The following is a 13,686-nucleotide window of genomic DNA, read 5'->3' as shown; positions in this document are numbered from 1 at the left end:
CGATCCGCGACATATTCCTAACAGAATCCCGTTAATGCGCGAGCTGGACCAAGAACGCAGCACATCCCCGTGGTCACCAAGATTCCGCGATTTCTTCTTGATTTGTCATCATTGTTATGACTTGCTGCCGCTCAGTTCAGGCGCTGTGATTGTTCATAAAATGTTATATTCCAGTCAAGTCAACAGAAACATGTTCTCTGTGAAGTCATCGTTTGGGAACAAGACCTAATACAAGTAAAGTATTACAGACCGTAAGTCTTAGGACATGCAAGCCAAAAGCAACGGTCTCACCTTGGACCGTTGACAAAACAAAATTCTGGAGTCCCAACATGAATGTGCACGCCGTCATTCTTTAGTTCACGGTATGTTGTCAGATACTCGGCTGGTATTGTCAAGGTATTCCATTCGGGGAGTTGGAGTGTGGTTGTCAAAGCAAGAGATTGGATTCGCTTCACTGAACCATGGTCCTCTGCCTTGTGATTTCGTGTCTGAACAGCGAGAGCAACGAGCTCTACAAAAGCGTCGAGGCCGTCAATCCCCTTCCACTCGATGGAAATCCTGTCAAGACTAGGCAGAAACACATCATCTGACGTTAGTAAATCGGCGAGTGTATTGATGAGATTGGGGGACGGGAATTCGATGGCCAAGTCAGCAAGACAAGGTAGTGATGTGAAAATTGCTTCGTAAGGGTCCCAACAGTTGTCATAGAACTTGAGCTGGACAAGAGGAGGGGATTTGGAGCGCTCCAGAAATCCTTGCAGTGTGCTCTCTTCGATTCTGCCGGCGACTAGAGTCTCGAGGTTCGGAAGGGTGAAATAATCAAGCATGTGGGCTTCATGGCGAGGGACGGCGAGTTCCGAGACGGAGAGGTGCCGCAAATTCGTGTGCGTAACCTGGTGTTCGGCGGGGGAGCGCTCTGGGTCCGCAGATTCCAAAGAGAGTGTGATGATGAGGCGGATAAGGTTGGGCAAAAGCGCCACAGCATCAAGAACTTCGTTTGGAGAGTATACTCTGCATTCGAATTCGGTGAGCTGGTCCCATGGCAAATTAGTCGCAGTCAGCGGGATACCGTCAAGAAAGACCCGATAGAGCTCCGTGGAGACAACAAACACATCCTTGAGGTCGACGGTTCGGAGAGGCTCGTAATCCCCTTCTCGAACGACCAGTCGCAGTTCTCGCAGCTGTCTCAAATCAAATCGTTTTGAAATCAACAGCGGGAACTCTTCAGGAGGAATCGTAAACGATAAAAGCGAGAGTTGGGACGAGTGGGTTTCAACAGTTGTGATAAGTTGGCGATGATGAGAGTGCGAAGTTAAGTTGCCTGAGATTGACAGGTTCAGCAGACCGCTGCGAAGCCCTGTCGAAAGAACGTCCACAAGCTCCTCGCCCTCCCATTCAAAAACATCCAAACGAAGGGACCGCCAAAGCGCAGGCGTCGCAAAAGCCACATGGGCCCACGACTTGCAGACTTTGACCAGATTGAACAGCGCCTTGTAGTCGTTTGCGGCCATCGAACTATCGGGAAGGCAACGAAGAAAGATTTCGGCAGTTAGCTCGAGAGGGAGCTCCAAAATGGGATAAGCCGAAACACGGTGGAGTTCAGCTTGCAGCGCATCGCGCGCGGCTTCGAGCTCGATGAGAATTCGTCTCTGGCGAATAATCTCTTCGTCTAGGTCGGCGATTCGAAGACGGAGGGTGGTAGTCATGCGGAGACAGTCAGCTACAGTCAGGGACGGGTGTCTGGACGGGTGACAAATCAAGACAATCAATGTCCCATGGTGGATTCGCAGATAGCTAGTCTTGCTATCAACTCTCCATGGAGAGTTCTCCATGGAGTCTGCTGCTTTCTGAGTATGACCATAGATACTTTCTAAAGCATCACTAGCTGTTTGAGAACATATCTATAGGCATGTACAGAGGTAAATCTAGTGTCGCATCCTGAAGATAGCCTAGGCTGCTTTGGTAAAACATCTGTTGCTGACTTGATAACTTAACTTGGGCTGCCTTCTGAGACTGAGAGCAGCTGCAGCCACTTTGAAGAGTTCTCTGATCTGTGAGAGGGAAAAAATCTCTTCATGAAAATTTTTCTATGCAAGAAATGAAGAACATTCTATGCAAGAAATGAAGAACATATGAATAACAGAAGGCTGGTGTGTAGAAGAAATCTTTTTCTTAAAAAAAAACCCCCCCGAAAAAGTAAGAAAACAAATCTCAACAGTACTCACATAAGACAAGAGCCTGTACAAAAGAAGAGACACAAGATTGAGAGCATACCATTACACCAAGAAGCAGTGGGATAGGTGGCTGGCAGTATAGATATAGCATGAATTTGAGCGCCAGCCCCTCCAGCTCCGTAAAGCATCTATAGCAACATTTCAAAACAACCATAGCTGCCCTTCAAGACCACCTATAGCTAGAAAATACAAGCAACCTGTGCTGGCTTGACAATGCAGCTACAGTTGTTTTACCCAGTCCAGCCTTAGACAGTCTGACAAGCTAGCTATAGCTAGCCTTCAAGCTAGCAGTCTCCATGGAGTATGTGGAGAGTTGATAGCAAGACAGTCGATCTCTGGATTCGAGTTTCGTGTTGATTTACATAGCGCCAACACAAAGTCTACGATGGCGTGGCGCGAATGGAAAACTTGAGTAGCGTGACGTCACGGTTACTACTGTTGTGGTTTCTCAACCATGCGCCCTACGCATCTGCTGTGTCAAAACACGATGAAAAAGCTCTTGTAGAGATTTAAACAAGCTCAGCATGGTCAAACTACCAAATACTGGCCGGAAACTGGCAACCTGGCGGTGTGGCAGCGTTCGTGGTGCATCTAGCACGTCCTCTTCCAACTTTATTCGTGTTCTAACCTCTGTTCAGACACAAGCACTATTCCCTGCGCCTACTCTAGAGGGCAGCTTCTCCGACTCAACTATCTTCCCACCAACCAGGCTCCATCTCCCATTTCCGTCCGCATTCTCGATGTCTTTCAACCTTTCACATTCAGCCAAGTAGCCATTGCGGAACTTCAAAGCGGCCTCACACCATCACTGCCTCCGCGCTTCGTCCTCAAATTCAGCGATCCGAGGTTTATTGCCAACCGAGCCCCGTTAATGGGGAAGCTGGACCCGGAACGCAACACTTCTCCGTGGTCTCCCCGATTTCGCGACTTCTTCATCTCCCACCTACGGTACTTTCGCGAAAAACGGTGGCCAAACTATTGGAAATGCACTGGCGCTACCCAGCCTCTCACGTCGATAGAGCGACTCAAAATAGAGGATTCAGAGAGCTTTTACGACGATTACCTCTGTGACCGTGAAGGGACCTTGTATCTCTGGTCACAAGAGATGGACCACTGGGAGCGGACTTTGAACTCGCACCACAACGAGTTGGCCGTCTACCATGCTCTCGAGTCACTACAAGGTCGTCATGTCCCGCGGTTATTTGGCAGCGGGACATATGAACCTCCAAGCGACGGTTTCGAGGACCCGTTACTGGCGAGTGTTCCGTTCCTAGCTCTTGAGCACATTCCTGGGGCACCTCTTGACCGGATCCACCTCGCGCCCACGCCATCCAACCCGTCGTCACTTCCAGAAATCAATCCTTCCAATGCGAAACGCGCTGCTCACACCATAATCGACGTCGTCCGAGCTATCCGCAACCTCGGCGTCAACAATCCGGATTTCTCCGCTAGAAATATTATTCTACGCGATCTGGACCCTCTACGTCCTGTGATCATCGATTTTGGCCTTGCCTCCACTGCTGGAGGGCTAGCAAGCAACCTACAGGACATCCGCGACGTCTTGTATGACATCAAATGGAACATACCTTCGCCATATCGTCGGGCGACTGAAACTCCACACCGAACAATCGGCTTTTCCCCTCTGAACAAGGCAGCCTCGGACAGGAAGAGGGACATCCTCGACGCGTACTTCGAGGAGATTGCGCAGGGACCCTCTCACACCACTCTAGATGAGTACACGGGAGAGCAATGCACGTGGGAAGCTCCGAGATGGCAAATCAGGGAAGGAGTTAGGACGTGTGATGAAGATGTAGAGTGGGGTTTGGAGGAAGAGGACATAGCACGCGATCGCAGAACCTACCTGTTCATGATGCGGACTTCATCATCAGGATAATACAGCAACAATCAATAGAAGTAATGATCATGTACATCCCAATTCTACGTTTATAGTCTGAATCCGCCTGCTCACAAGACATGGTAGTTACATGACCTGTTGAGAATTCAAAAGTGCCATGGGGCTTTTTGGACACTCATCCCTGTTCTTGACATAGGTATACGATTCAAGGTATAACCGACATCCTCAAGGTTCAACTTGAAATGTCGTGGCTTTCAGTGCACGGTTCACCCAATGATCTGAGTCTTGAGATAACGCTTTTGCTGCCCTGTTTTGCGAGTATTCTGGGGGAAACATGCTTTCCCATAAATTCTTGTTATGGGCGAGTAGCCAGGGATCCTGTTGGATCCTGGCGAAGAGCAAACACATCGAGAGGTTGTCAATCGTTAACCCCTCCACTGGTGATCATTTTATCCGCTTACATCCCACTCAAATGGGTGGTCTTTAGTGCCAAGATACACATCGACTCCATCGTCTTTGAGCTCTTGATACGGCTGCAGGTCGGATTTGGGGATCGTATACGTTGACCAGGCCGCTGCCGAGACAACGAGGCGAAGGGTGTCGATGCGCTGAGTCGCCTTCTGCTTAGCCCGCTTATTCCGCTCGATGACCGCCGGTCCCAGTATGCTCGTCAGCCCCACGAGCGAGATTTCGCCACTTTTGTCCCGACAGCCAACCTGGAGAGAGCGCAAGTTCGGAAGCATCTTGGTGTCGGCAGAGAAACGCCTGAAGAACTTGGACACGAGTTTGGTGGATGGATACCGCATGTCGAAGGAGACAAGTCCGTTCAGGGTGCGTAGAATGGTGATGAGGAGCTTGGAGGAGGTGGTTGAGTTGGCCAGGAAACGCAGCGTCTCGAGGTGAGGGCCAGCAGAGCGGATGAGAAAGGCGCCGAGGAAAACTTCATCGGCTTCGTCTGTTTCGAGGGACTCGAGATGGGGTAGGGCAAGAAAATGGAGCATTGGGAGTTGTGGACGAGAATCGCTATCCTGAACAAGCCTAAGGTGTCGTAGATTCAGGTGGGTGAGTGTACCACGAGTTTGGTCGCGATGCTCTCCGTCAGACGCCATAGTCACGTCAAAACGGATAAGATTGGGAAGAAGGTTTAGGGCCTCGAAGAAGTGGTCGAAGGAGTAGTTGCCGCAGGTTACGTCAGTTAACTGGGACCACTGAATAGAGAGAGAGGCAGGGGAAATAGAGAAGAACGACGCTCTGCGTAAAAGTGGCGCGTTAATCGCCAAACTTTGCCCCGCTGAAGCGAACCCGTAAACAGCCAATTCCGTGAGCTGGCTCATCTGAAACGGGATCTCCTTAAATTCGAGAAGCGTTTCCTCGCCAAACGCCAGTGTCAGCTCCGTTATTCTGTTCGCCTTGGCTCCAAATGATTGCATGAATCGCGCCAAAACCGTTGGGAAAATCTCGCCTCGGAGCGCAGCTTTTCGCGTTGCATTCCCCCGAAACCACAGTTCCATAACATCCAGCAGCTCTTGGTCCTCCCACTCCCGCCCATCCAACTCCAATGAGCGCCATAAAGCAGGTACCGACAGGGCAATGCGCGCCCATTGTTTACAGACGGCCATCAGAAGCAGCGGGGCTTCGTTAACATTAGCGTTGATGTGCTCGGGGTCAGGCAGGCAGTGAATGAATATTTCGGTCACGATTTCAGCAGGAAGGGACAACACGGGATAAAACGCGACGCGGTCAAGCTCGTGTCGGATTTGGGTTTCGTAGGATTCCATTTGAGCAAGCAGTTGCTTCTGTTGTTCAATCATTTGCGCTATATCATTGAGATGCGTGCGTAGAGAAGCAGTCGGGGTGGCAGAAGCAGAGGACACCAACGACATCATGATGGTGGAAAGAGAAATGGGATTGATGCGATCAATAAATTTACCCTTGCTCTTGGTCTTTCGGTGGTTGTGCCTGAGATGACAATGTTCATCTTTGCTGCATAAACCTTCGAGGGAATTATCTTCCGCTCTGTCTCTTTGAACTCCGAGTTCGGCGGCGCCAAGAAAAAATCTAGAAATGAGAAAATCGAGTCATCGAAGCTTGCCAGAGAGCACACCTGAAGTGAGCAGCAGTTAACTAGTCTCAGAAACTGAGTCTCAGTCAACACAGGAAATAAACCTGTGTATGCTATCAGAAACGGAGCTTTTGCGCTTATCGCTATCCGTCTCCGGGGTCTATTCACGTTGTCAACTATCGCAGCTCACAAGACCCTCATTTCTCGGTGCTGGTCAGTGTGTCGTGTTTTACATGAAGGCCCTGATGATCTTCCGCTCGATACTGCACTGGTCATCGCCATGTTTGCACACACAACATACTGCGCGGCCTGTGTTCGGGTCTCCGCTTTGACAACACTCTAAGCCTAACCAGAACCAATCCTGACGCCAACAGCTTTGAGCGTCGCATCTCCGTGGTTTGCGCAACATCCAGTATAGACTGGAACGCATTTATCACCGTCGAATGGACTTAGCCAAGTATGTATGTCACCCGGCCTGCCCGACGAAGGCCGGTCCATAAGATGATGGGCAAGGTTTATGGAAGGCTGCTGCTCCTTCAATGCCCTCCGTCGATCCTGCGCCGCAAACACGAGCTCTCGGTGCGTTTCTTAGCAAATGAGACCACCATCCCGATGTTCATTCCATGCCCAGGGCCGCTCGAGATCGGTGTTCTTCTTGCCGTTGCGCTTTTCGGAGTTACCACCACTCAAGCGTATGCGTATTACCGTCGCTTTCCTGGCGACTCGTGGAAATTGAAGCTTTTTGTGCGTCATGTCTGATCAAATCGACAACGGCGCTCAAGTTATTCCATAGGTTTTGGTCGTCTGGCTTTTCGAGACGCTGCATGTAGTTTCCGTCGCACAAACGCTTTACGTTTGTTCGGTCCGAGACTACAACCGCCCACAAGGCCTCGTCTATGTTCCCATTGGTATTCTTGTGTCATTCTTCGCTAATGGGGTCAATTCAGCATTGAGTACGCACTTTATTCTCCCGCTCGTTCCCCTTCTGACCCGCACTAGTCCAAGCTTTCTTTGGTATCCGCATCTTCCGCCTCTCCAAAGGGCACTACAGAATCATCGCATTCCTCATCTGGTTCCTCTCTGCCGCCCAATTTGTTTTGGCATTCCTTCCTCTCATCGCAGGAGCTCTCATGGGCCCGATCGCACTGATCGACTTCGTGAGCCAGGAGGACTGGTCTGTGTACAGCACGATGGCAATCTCGGTTGCCTGCGATTTCCTTATAGTCTTTGGTCTGGTCTATCGTCTGTGGAGTCAGCGCGTGTCTGCCCGCAGAAGGACACTAGTGATTGTGGACAAGCTGATAGCATGGACGATCGGTGAGTCAAAACTTTCGGGTTTTGGCCATTTACTTACCAGAAAACAGAAACTGGCTTGATAACAAGGTTGGCACCAAACTTTCACTTGGGGATTTCTGACTCTCTGCTCGCTTCCAGTACTGGTGCAGCGCTGGAGTTGATTCTAGTAGGTTTTATCTGCATCATTCAACATCTCGCTAACCTCTTCACAGTTCTGCTCCAACCGCTTTAACTGTGCGTTTTCTTTTCTGGGGATGATCAGCTTACCGAGCATGGTAGGGAACTGGCTCGCAATTGACTGTATATTATCGGGCTGTAGGTCATCTTTAAACCCAACCATGACGACGCTTATCTCCTTGCAGTGTTCTCCAACGCTTTATTAGCCAAGTTTGTTTTCTCAAGTCTTCTCTACGCGGTCTCGGCTTATGCCTGAATCAGTCTCAACTCCAGAGCAACCTTGCGTGCGCTTGACCAGCGGTCTGTCATCGAGCTATCGATTCCATCGAACTCGTCTGCTGGCACAAGGACTCAAACGGTCCTCGCATCCGACAGTATCAGCTCCAGTAAATCCCAGCCGCTGGGTCGTATACATTTCGCGGGGAACGGGGTAATCGAAGACGGCCTGGTAGCCAAGTCGAGAACAGAGGCCCCTTCGGAATCCGACTTTGTTTGATAACTTGAACCTAGGGTTTGAGTTCAATCGGGGTAGTCTAACGATCAACGATACTAATATACTCTACTTGAATGTATCCTTGCTCAAATGTATATCATGCTGAGGACGAAGTCCGCATTATGCTGGGATGCGTCCCAGCCATAGTGAACTCTTGTGACTCTCATGACTGGTTCGAGCCATCAACTGATATCGTGTGGGTCGTTGCTAAAACCTGGAACGACGTTGGAGAAAAGGGGATCAAGGGCGGAGACTCTGCAATTATGGTTGCCGTCCACGTACGAATGCGGTCTATCAGGATATCTGCTTGAACTTCCTCAGACTGGTTGTCATGTTCCACCAGTAGTAGCTGGGCATACTCTCCGCCCGCATCACGCAGCAGCTGGGCCGTGTGCGCCAAGGTTTCCAAGGTGTCGCTGTCCAGTTGAGAATAAGGAGGAGGGGCTTTTGTGAACATCTGCCGGCCGAGAGCACAAAATGCGGCCCAGCAACCGTCGTCGAGTAGTGCATCACTGAAACTCGGCTGCCACGCTGCTTCTGCGGCCTGCTCCGGCGCGGTGACGATGATGCGCTCGACGGTGGACCCGATTGCCACGAGCATGACGACTTCGAGGGTGCGGGGGGTGAGTACGGAGCTATCACGTGCCCAATCCCACGCTAGCCCAAGCGGTGAAAGGTGGTCCCGTTCGGCTGCCACAACGGGCCAGTCCTGCATGGGCGTGGTGCGCAAAACGAGTTGGAGATACGTGGTGAAGGGGTCCAAGCAGATGTGAGGGTTGTCGAGGGAGCCGTACTGGTGCACCCAGTCAATGCGGCCGAGCAGGAGGGTGCGGTAGGCGGTGGAGGTTTGGTTGTCATCCGTGATCCATCTGCGAGCGTAACTGAAGAGTAGGCTAGCTTTCGTCGCTGCATGTTGAGCGGTTGGGTTGTAGGTGGTGTTCTCGAAACATTTTTCGATAGCGGTGGCGATCCCATACACTTCCGCCACCTGGACCAGGTTCTGTAGCCCGACGGGGTCCCCGGTCTTATCTGCCAGCAAGGCAGTCCTCATCTTTCCTATATGCGGAGGAAAGGAGGCAAGCATATCTTTCAGCGCTGCAACAGCATCCACAAGAGCGAGCCCGGTGCAGACGCCGCCGAGCGCACCAATGGCCTGGGCAAACTTGGTGGTGGTAGCACTGATGTCAGACATCTAAGAGAAAGGGGCTCTTTCACCACGTAAGCTTTGCAGTTGAAATGTAATTGGAAGCGCACTTGAGAAATGGCAAGCTTCTCCACTGTCATCTGAAGGTAGTCCAACACTTTTGCCCACAAAAGAGTGTATGGGGATACGAGGATGTCGAGCCAGAGCATGATGGTCTCAGGTGCACCGTGCCTTGACCCGTCAGCTTCTCAGCACGGTCACAGCACGGTCACATTATCTCCTTTCTTTTTCCTCATTCTCAGTCTGTCATCAATGGACACTGCAAACTTGCGTGCTCGCATTGCACGCCTAAATGATCAAATTAACGCGCAGGAGAGACTGCTAGACCAACTGAAAATGTCTCGAGATGCACTACTCTCCGAGCTGGAATGTACTGCAACATACCCGGTTCTCACCCTCCCCCCCGAAATCGTCTCCGAGATCTTCTTCCACTGCCTTTCGCAACCAAACTTTATTTCTCAGGATGAAGCTCCGCTTGTGCTGCTCAAAATATGCAAGAAATGGACACAGATTGCGAAGTCCACGCCGTCGCTGTGGCAAACATTGTACATCGACAGCGAGAGATGGGAAGGCTCCAAGAACATGAAGCGCTTGTTGAGCACGATGGAAACGTGGTGTGACGCGGCTGCCCGCCAAGCTCATATGCCACTCACCATGCTTGTCCACGGTCCAACAGATATGGACTTCTCGCCATTTATCGGAATGCTGAAAGCATTGGCGCCGCGAATTGTCTCGCTCGATATGTGCATTTGGCAAGATTCGATTCCCTTGTTCAAGGGCCATGCATTGCAGTTGGAACGCTTGCGCGAGCTACACTTTGAGCTCTTAGATTTGAGCCACCCAATGGTCGACTTCGGCATTCTAGAGGACACCATTCCCGATATGTTTGCTGCCCCCGACTCGTTGTCCAAAGTTGTACTCCGGGAATCCACATCCATGTCGGCGCTCACGCTTCCGTGGAAACAACTGACAGAGTTCCGATGTGAATCATACACAACAACTCAGGTGCTTCAGGCATTGCGTCTCCTTCCAAATTTGATCCGGTTAGATGCGACTCTTTCTGATGGTCCCGAAGAAGAAAGCGAGCTGGCTTCGCATTGTCATCCAAATCTTCAACATCTCTGCGTAGCTATGGTGGAACTTGACGATACCAGTGTGGTGACACGGCGAAGGCCATTCATCGACCTGCTTACCCTGCCCAAATTGCAGAGTCTCGAGATGCCCTTCGTCGGCGATGCGACACTCAAGGCCTTTTTTCGACGTTCTGAGTGTCCTCGTCTCAAGAAGCTTCAGTATAGAGCGAGCGATCACGATCATCTCGATGTCTTTGACTCGGTCGAGTTCACACACGAGGTTAATGAGCTGCACTTGCAATATCCGTCGGGGCCACTGCTTCGTTTATTTGCATACTGGATGGCTTGCAGAGAGGATTTTTTCCCTGCTCTCGAAAAGCTGACAATTGAATGCCGAGATTTTTCGCCACAAGAACAACACATCAACGATAAGGAATGCACACTGGGAACCCTTCTTTTCCACGGAGAAATTGTCATTCAAGGTCGTAATAATGACCGTCCCGAATTATTCAAGAATCTTGCCAAAATCAAAGTCGCCCGTCTTTTTCTTGTTTATCCATCTCCTAATTGGATGACACCGGAAGTTCCGGAAGAGCGTCTAGCACCCTACAGAAGGTTTCAGCATCAAGGAATAGATATTTTCATTGGCACAGAGGATTCGAGTTTATCTTTGTTGTCGTAGATTCAGAAAAAAACATGCCATTCACGCTAAAAGAGCTACGACACACAATAGATAGCGGCTGGGGCGCCATTGCTTCCCACTCTCGTTGTAAAGGCGACTCCACCGACAAACTCATTTGTCGCACAGCTTCCCTTGTATTGGCCCACCGCAAAATCACCACCAAGTTGGTCGGCTCTTGCATCGCCCCGGTCAAACCACACCGTCCGACCATTGGTGCCAAGAGTCTTGTTCGCCCGAGCGCAAATAACAGTCGACACCTTTGAGCCACGAATTGCAAAGCCGGCGGCGTAGAAGTTCGAAGGACAAGTATACTTGGTGTAGCCGCTTGCCCAGTCATTGCTGACATATCGCTCGTCCCATACAGTTTGAGTCGCGCCGTTCCACAAATTCCCCAAACCAACATCGGTGCAGAGGCTACGCGTTGAGCCATGAGACAGCCCGATTAGCCGTAGGTTGTCGGGGCAGTTCGCCTTGAAAGCACCACTGTCCCAGTCTCCAAGATTTGCTCGCACATACTGCGACTGGATGAAATCGCCGTGGTCAAGGTTGAGCTGCTTCCATTCAGGAACCGATGCGATCTGACCAGTCGCCGAATTGCCATTCAGTACCTGGTTCCACGCAGTTGCTCGCCAATCGTCTCCGTCGAGAAGGCCCTTGCGAGTACCACCTCCGACAGTTTTCTCCCAGTTCATCAATGCCCATCCATTGCCAGCCAACGTGGTCGCATCGAGATAACCAACAAGTGGCCAAAACGCGTAGTCAGCATCCGTTTGGGCGAGCAAATCCATAAAGTTCTGCCACCAGGCGCGGTCCAAAGCAAGGTTGTCAGTGCGACCAGCGACTCCGAACTCAGAAATCCAAACTGGAGCGGTATAATGCATTTGGCTGGTGAGAGCGACATACAGCGCGGAGCTCTTGACCACAGAGAAAAGGTCATCTCGGCTGAGATCGCGGTAACGAGGGTCGCTGGTTTCGCCAATGCCGGTCGCGCCACTATGGTTGGGACCAGTGTACGAGTAGAAGTGAGCGCTATAAACAAGCTGCGAACGAGTGAGAAATAATGCGACGATGAATGACCATCCTTCTACCTTGTGTGGAATGAGTGTAGTATGCGAGAGTTGGGCAACAGGAATAAGGGTGGGACGGCTGTGGGCAAAGCCATCAACTGGAATGCCGACCCAGTTTATACCCTCGACGACGATGAGGAGGTCAGGATTGGCTGTCAAGATCTGGTCCGAAACACGCTGAGAAGCTTGTTGCCAGTCAGCACCGTCGCCATTGCCCCAGTTCGGGTCCGTCAGAATGTCGCGGCGGACCTCGTTGTAGAGATCTGCGCCGGCAACCCGCTTGTTTGATTTGTATCGGTTGACCATGAAGACCCAGTCAGCTGCATATGTATCGAAGCTTTGCGAAGCATCCCATCGCTCATTTCCGTCAACCCCACAGCACCAGATACTTGTTATGGTGTGGTAGTTGAGAATAACTGCGATGCCACGGTTGGTGAGGGCCGTGACAGCAGCGTCGTAGACTTGTAATGGGGTGAGTCCTTTGAACTGAGGGTTTGCCGCGACAGAAGCATCGCTAATGATAGCGTTGTCGTGGATCATCCCATGGGAGAATTGAAGACGAATGGTATTGATGCCGATTTCAACAAAAGAATCCACAATCTTGTCGATGGGGACGTATTGGAGACCAAGCGGCATAGTGTGTCTACTATTGATGAGTTACTTATTCTTTGCATGAGAACAAGGACATACGAATTCTCTCCGGAATGGTGGTTTGCATCGTCGTTGATATCACCAGAGCCAGAATAAGTCCCGCTTCCACCGTGCCAGTTTCCGCCTCGCATTCTGAAGCGGTTGCCGCTTGCATCGACGACATAACGACCCCGAGTGCTAAGGGGACCATTCCAGGTGGCTCGCAGGTCAAGACGAGTGGCGGAAACAAGACAGAACCATAACCCCAGAGTGCTCAGTGAAAGGCGCATTCAGAAAAGGGATGTGGCCAGGCGTGAGTATGAGCCAAAGCTTTATATCGAGCGGTTAACGCGAAGCCATGTGGGTGACCACAAGATTTGAAGACTGCATGATGCAGGTCGGAGTTGTTATTGAAAAGCGACTGATGGATCCAGTCTATTCACTTCCTGAGTGGTAGATCCAGTATATGTGGGAGAAAGGCTCGGATTCGACGAGTAACATGGGTTACTTGGAGTTGTTTCTTGGCAAAGTCAATAATGGCTTCGCTCTCAAAGAAATATAGAAAACCAACAGAGAAATTTCAGTTCCCATCCTCCTCCTCAATCCGATCCACTCTCTTCCTTCTTAACGACTGCCTCGACTCTCAGCCGTTCCCTTTCTCGCTCTAGCTGAGACATATTCGCGCCGAGGAATGCCTTGTTGAAGTAGTACCCCGAGAGCACGCCAGAGCCTAGAGATCGATTTTGTTACTTTGCTTCCGCGAAGGTTGAGGACACGCACCAATACCACTCAGTATCATCTGTGTGCGGTTGAACCGCATAAACTTGGAGCCAATTACCGCTTTGAATAAGTTGAGTGCCCAGAGAAACAAATAGTAAGAAAACTAAAAACCTGAGGCTAAAGCTGCAGAAAG

The 13,686-nt window shown here is 50.8% G+C and overlaps 6 protein-coding genes across 6 annotated transcripts; 2 read left to right on the top strand and 4 right to left on the bottom strand.

The window, feature by feature from the left end:
- Positions 1-179: 179 nt before the first annotated feature.
- On the bottom strand, positions 180-1,706 carry MIND_00792200 (uncharacterized protein; the record flags this gene model as incomplete). Its single annotated transcript, XM_037364608.1, has 2 exons — positions 180-225; positions 292-1,706. 2 exons carry the CDS (start codon positions 1,704-1,706, stop codon positions 180-182), a joined length of 1,461 nt encoding a protein of 486 aa, XP_037220252.1.
- A 2,832-nt stretch (positions 1,707-4,538) lies between these two features.
- Positions 4,539-5,975, bottom strand: MIND_00792100 (F-box domain-containing protein; the record flags this gene model as incomplete). The annotated part of the gene is made up of 1 exon (XM_037364607.1): positions 4,539-5,975. The coding sequence occupies one exon, from the start codon at positions 5,973-5,975 to the stop codon at positions 4,539-4,541; it is 1,437 nt and encodes a 478-aa protein (XP_037220251.1).
- A 715-nt stretch (positions 5,976-6,690) lies between these two features.
- On the top strand, positions 6,691-8,120 carry MIND_00792000 (uncharacterized protein; the record flags this gene model as incomplete). Its single annotated transcript, XM_037364606.1, has 10 exons — positions 6,691-6,730; positions 6,783-6,895; positions 6,945-7,104; positions 7,151-7,468; positions 7,516-7,534; positions 7,586-7,613; positions 7,660-7,681; positions 7,727-7,762; positions 7,810-7,834; positions 7,886-8,120. 10 exons carry the CDS (start codon positions 6,691-6,693, stop codon positions 8,118-8,120), a joined length of 996 nt encoding a protein of 331 aa, XP_037220250.1.
- A 179-nt stretch (positions 8,121-8,299) lies between these two features.
- MIND_00791900 (uncharacterized protein) lies at positions 8,300-9,470 on the bottom strand (the record flags this gene model as incomplete). The annotated part of the gene is made up of 4 exons (XM_037364605.1): positions 8,300-8,331; positions 8,400-9,270; positions 9,308-9,325; positions 9,372-9,470. 4 exons carry the CDS (start codon positions 9,468-9,470, stop codon positions 8,300-8,302), a joined length of 1,020 nt encoding a protein of 339 aa, XP_037220249.1.
- Positions 9,471-9,552: 82 nt separating this feature from the next.
- On the top strand, positions 9,553-11,076 carry MIND_00791800 (F-box domain-containing protein; the record flags this gene model as incomplete). Its single annotated transcript, XM_037364604.1, has 1 exon — positions 9,553-11,076. The coding sequence occupies exon 1, from the start codon at positions 9,574-9,576 to the stop codon at positions 11,074-11,076; it is 1,503 nt and encodes a 500-aa protein (XP_037220248.1). The 5' UTR covers positions 9,553-9,573.
- A 35-nt stretch (positions 11,077-11,111) lies between these two features.
- MIND_00791700 (Glycoside hydrolase) lies at positions 11,112-13,063 on the bottom strand (the record flags this gene model as incomplete). The annotated part of the gene is made up of 3 exons (XM_037364603.1): positions 11,112-12,116; positions 12,165-12,786; positions 12,834-13,063. The coding sequence occupies 3 exons, from the start codon at positions 13,061-13,063 to the stop codon at positions 11,112-11,114; spliced, it is 1,857 nt and encodes a 618-aa protein (XP_037220247.1).
- Positions 13,064-13,686: the final 623 nt, after the last annotated feature.

Source organism: Mycena indigotica (genome assembly GCF_014461135.1).
Source record: "Mycena indigotica strain 171206Taipei chromosome Unknown Mind.scaff0006, whole genome shotgun sequence".
In the NCBI taxonomy this organism is placed as follows: domain Eukaryota; kingdom Fungi; phylum Basidiomycota; class Agaricomycetes; order Agaricales; family Mycenaceae; genus Mycena; species Mycena indigotica.
The sequence above is the reverse complement of the archived record's forward strand: the minus strand, read 5'-3'. Positions and strand labels throughout refer to the sequence as shown.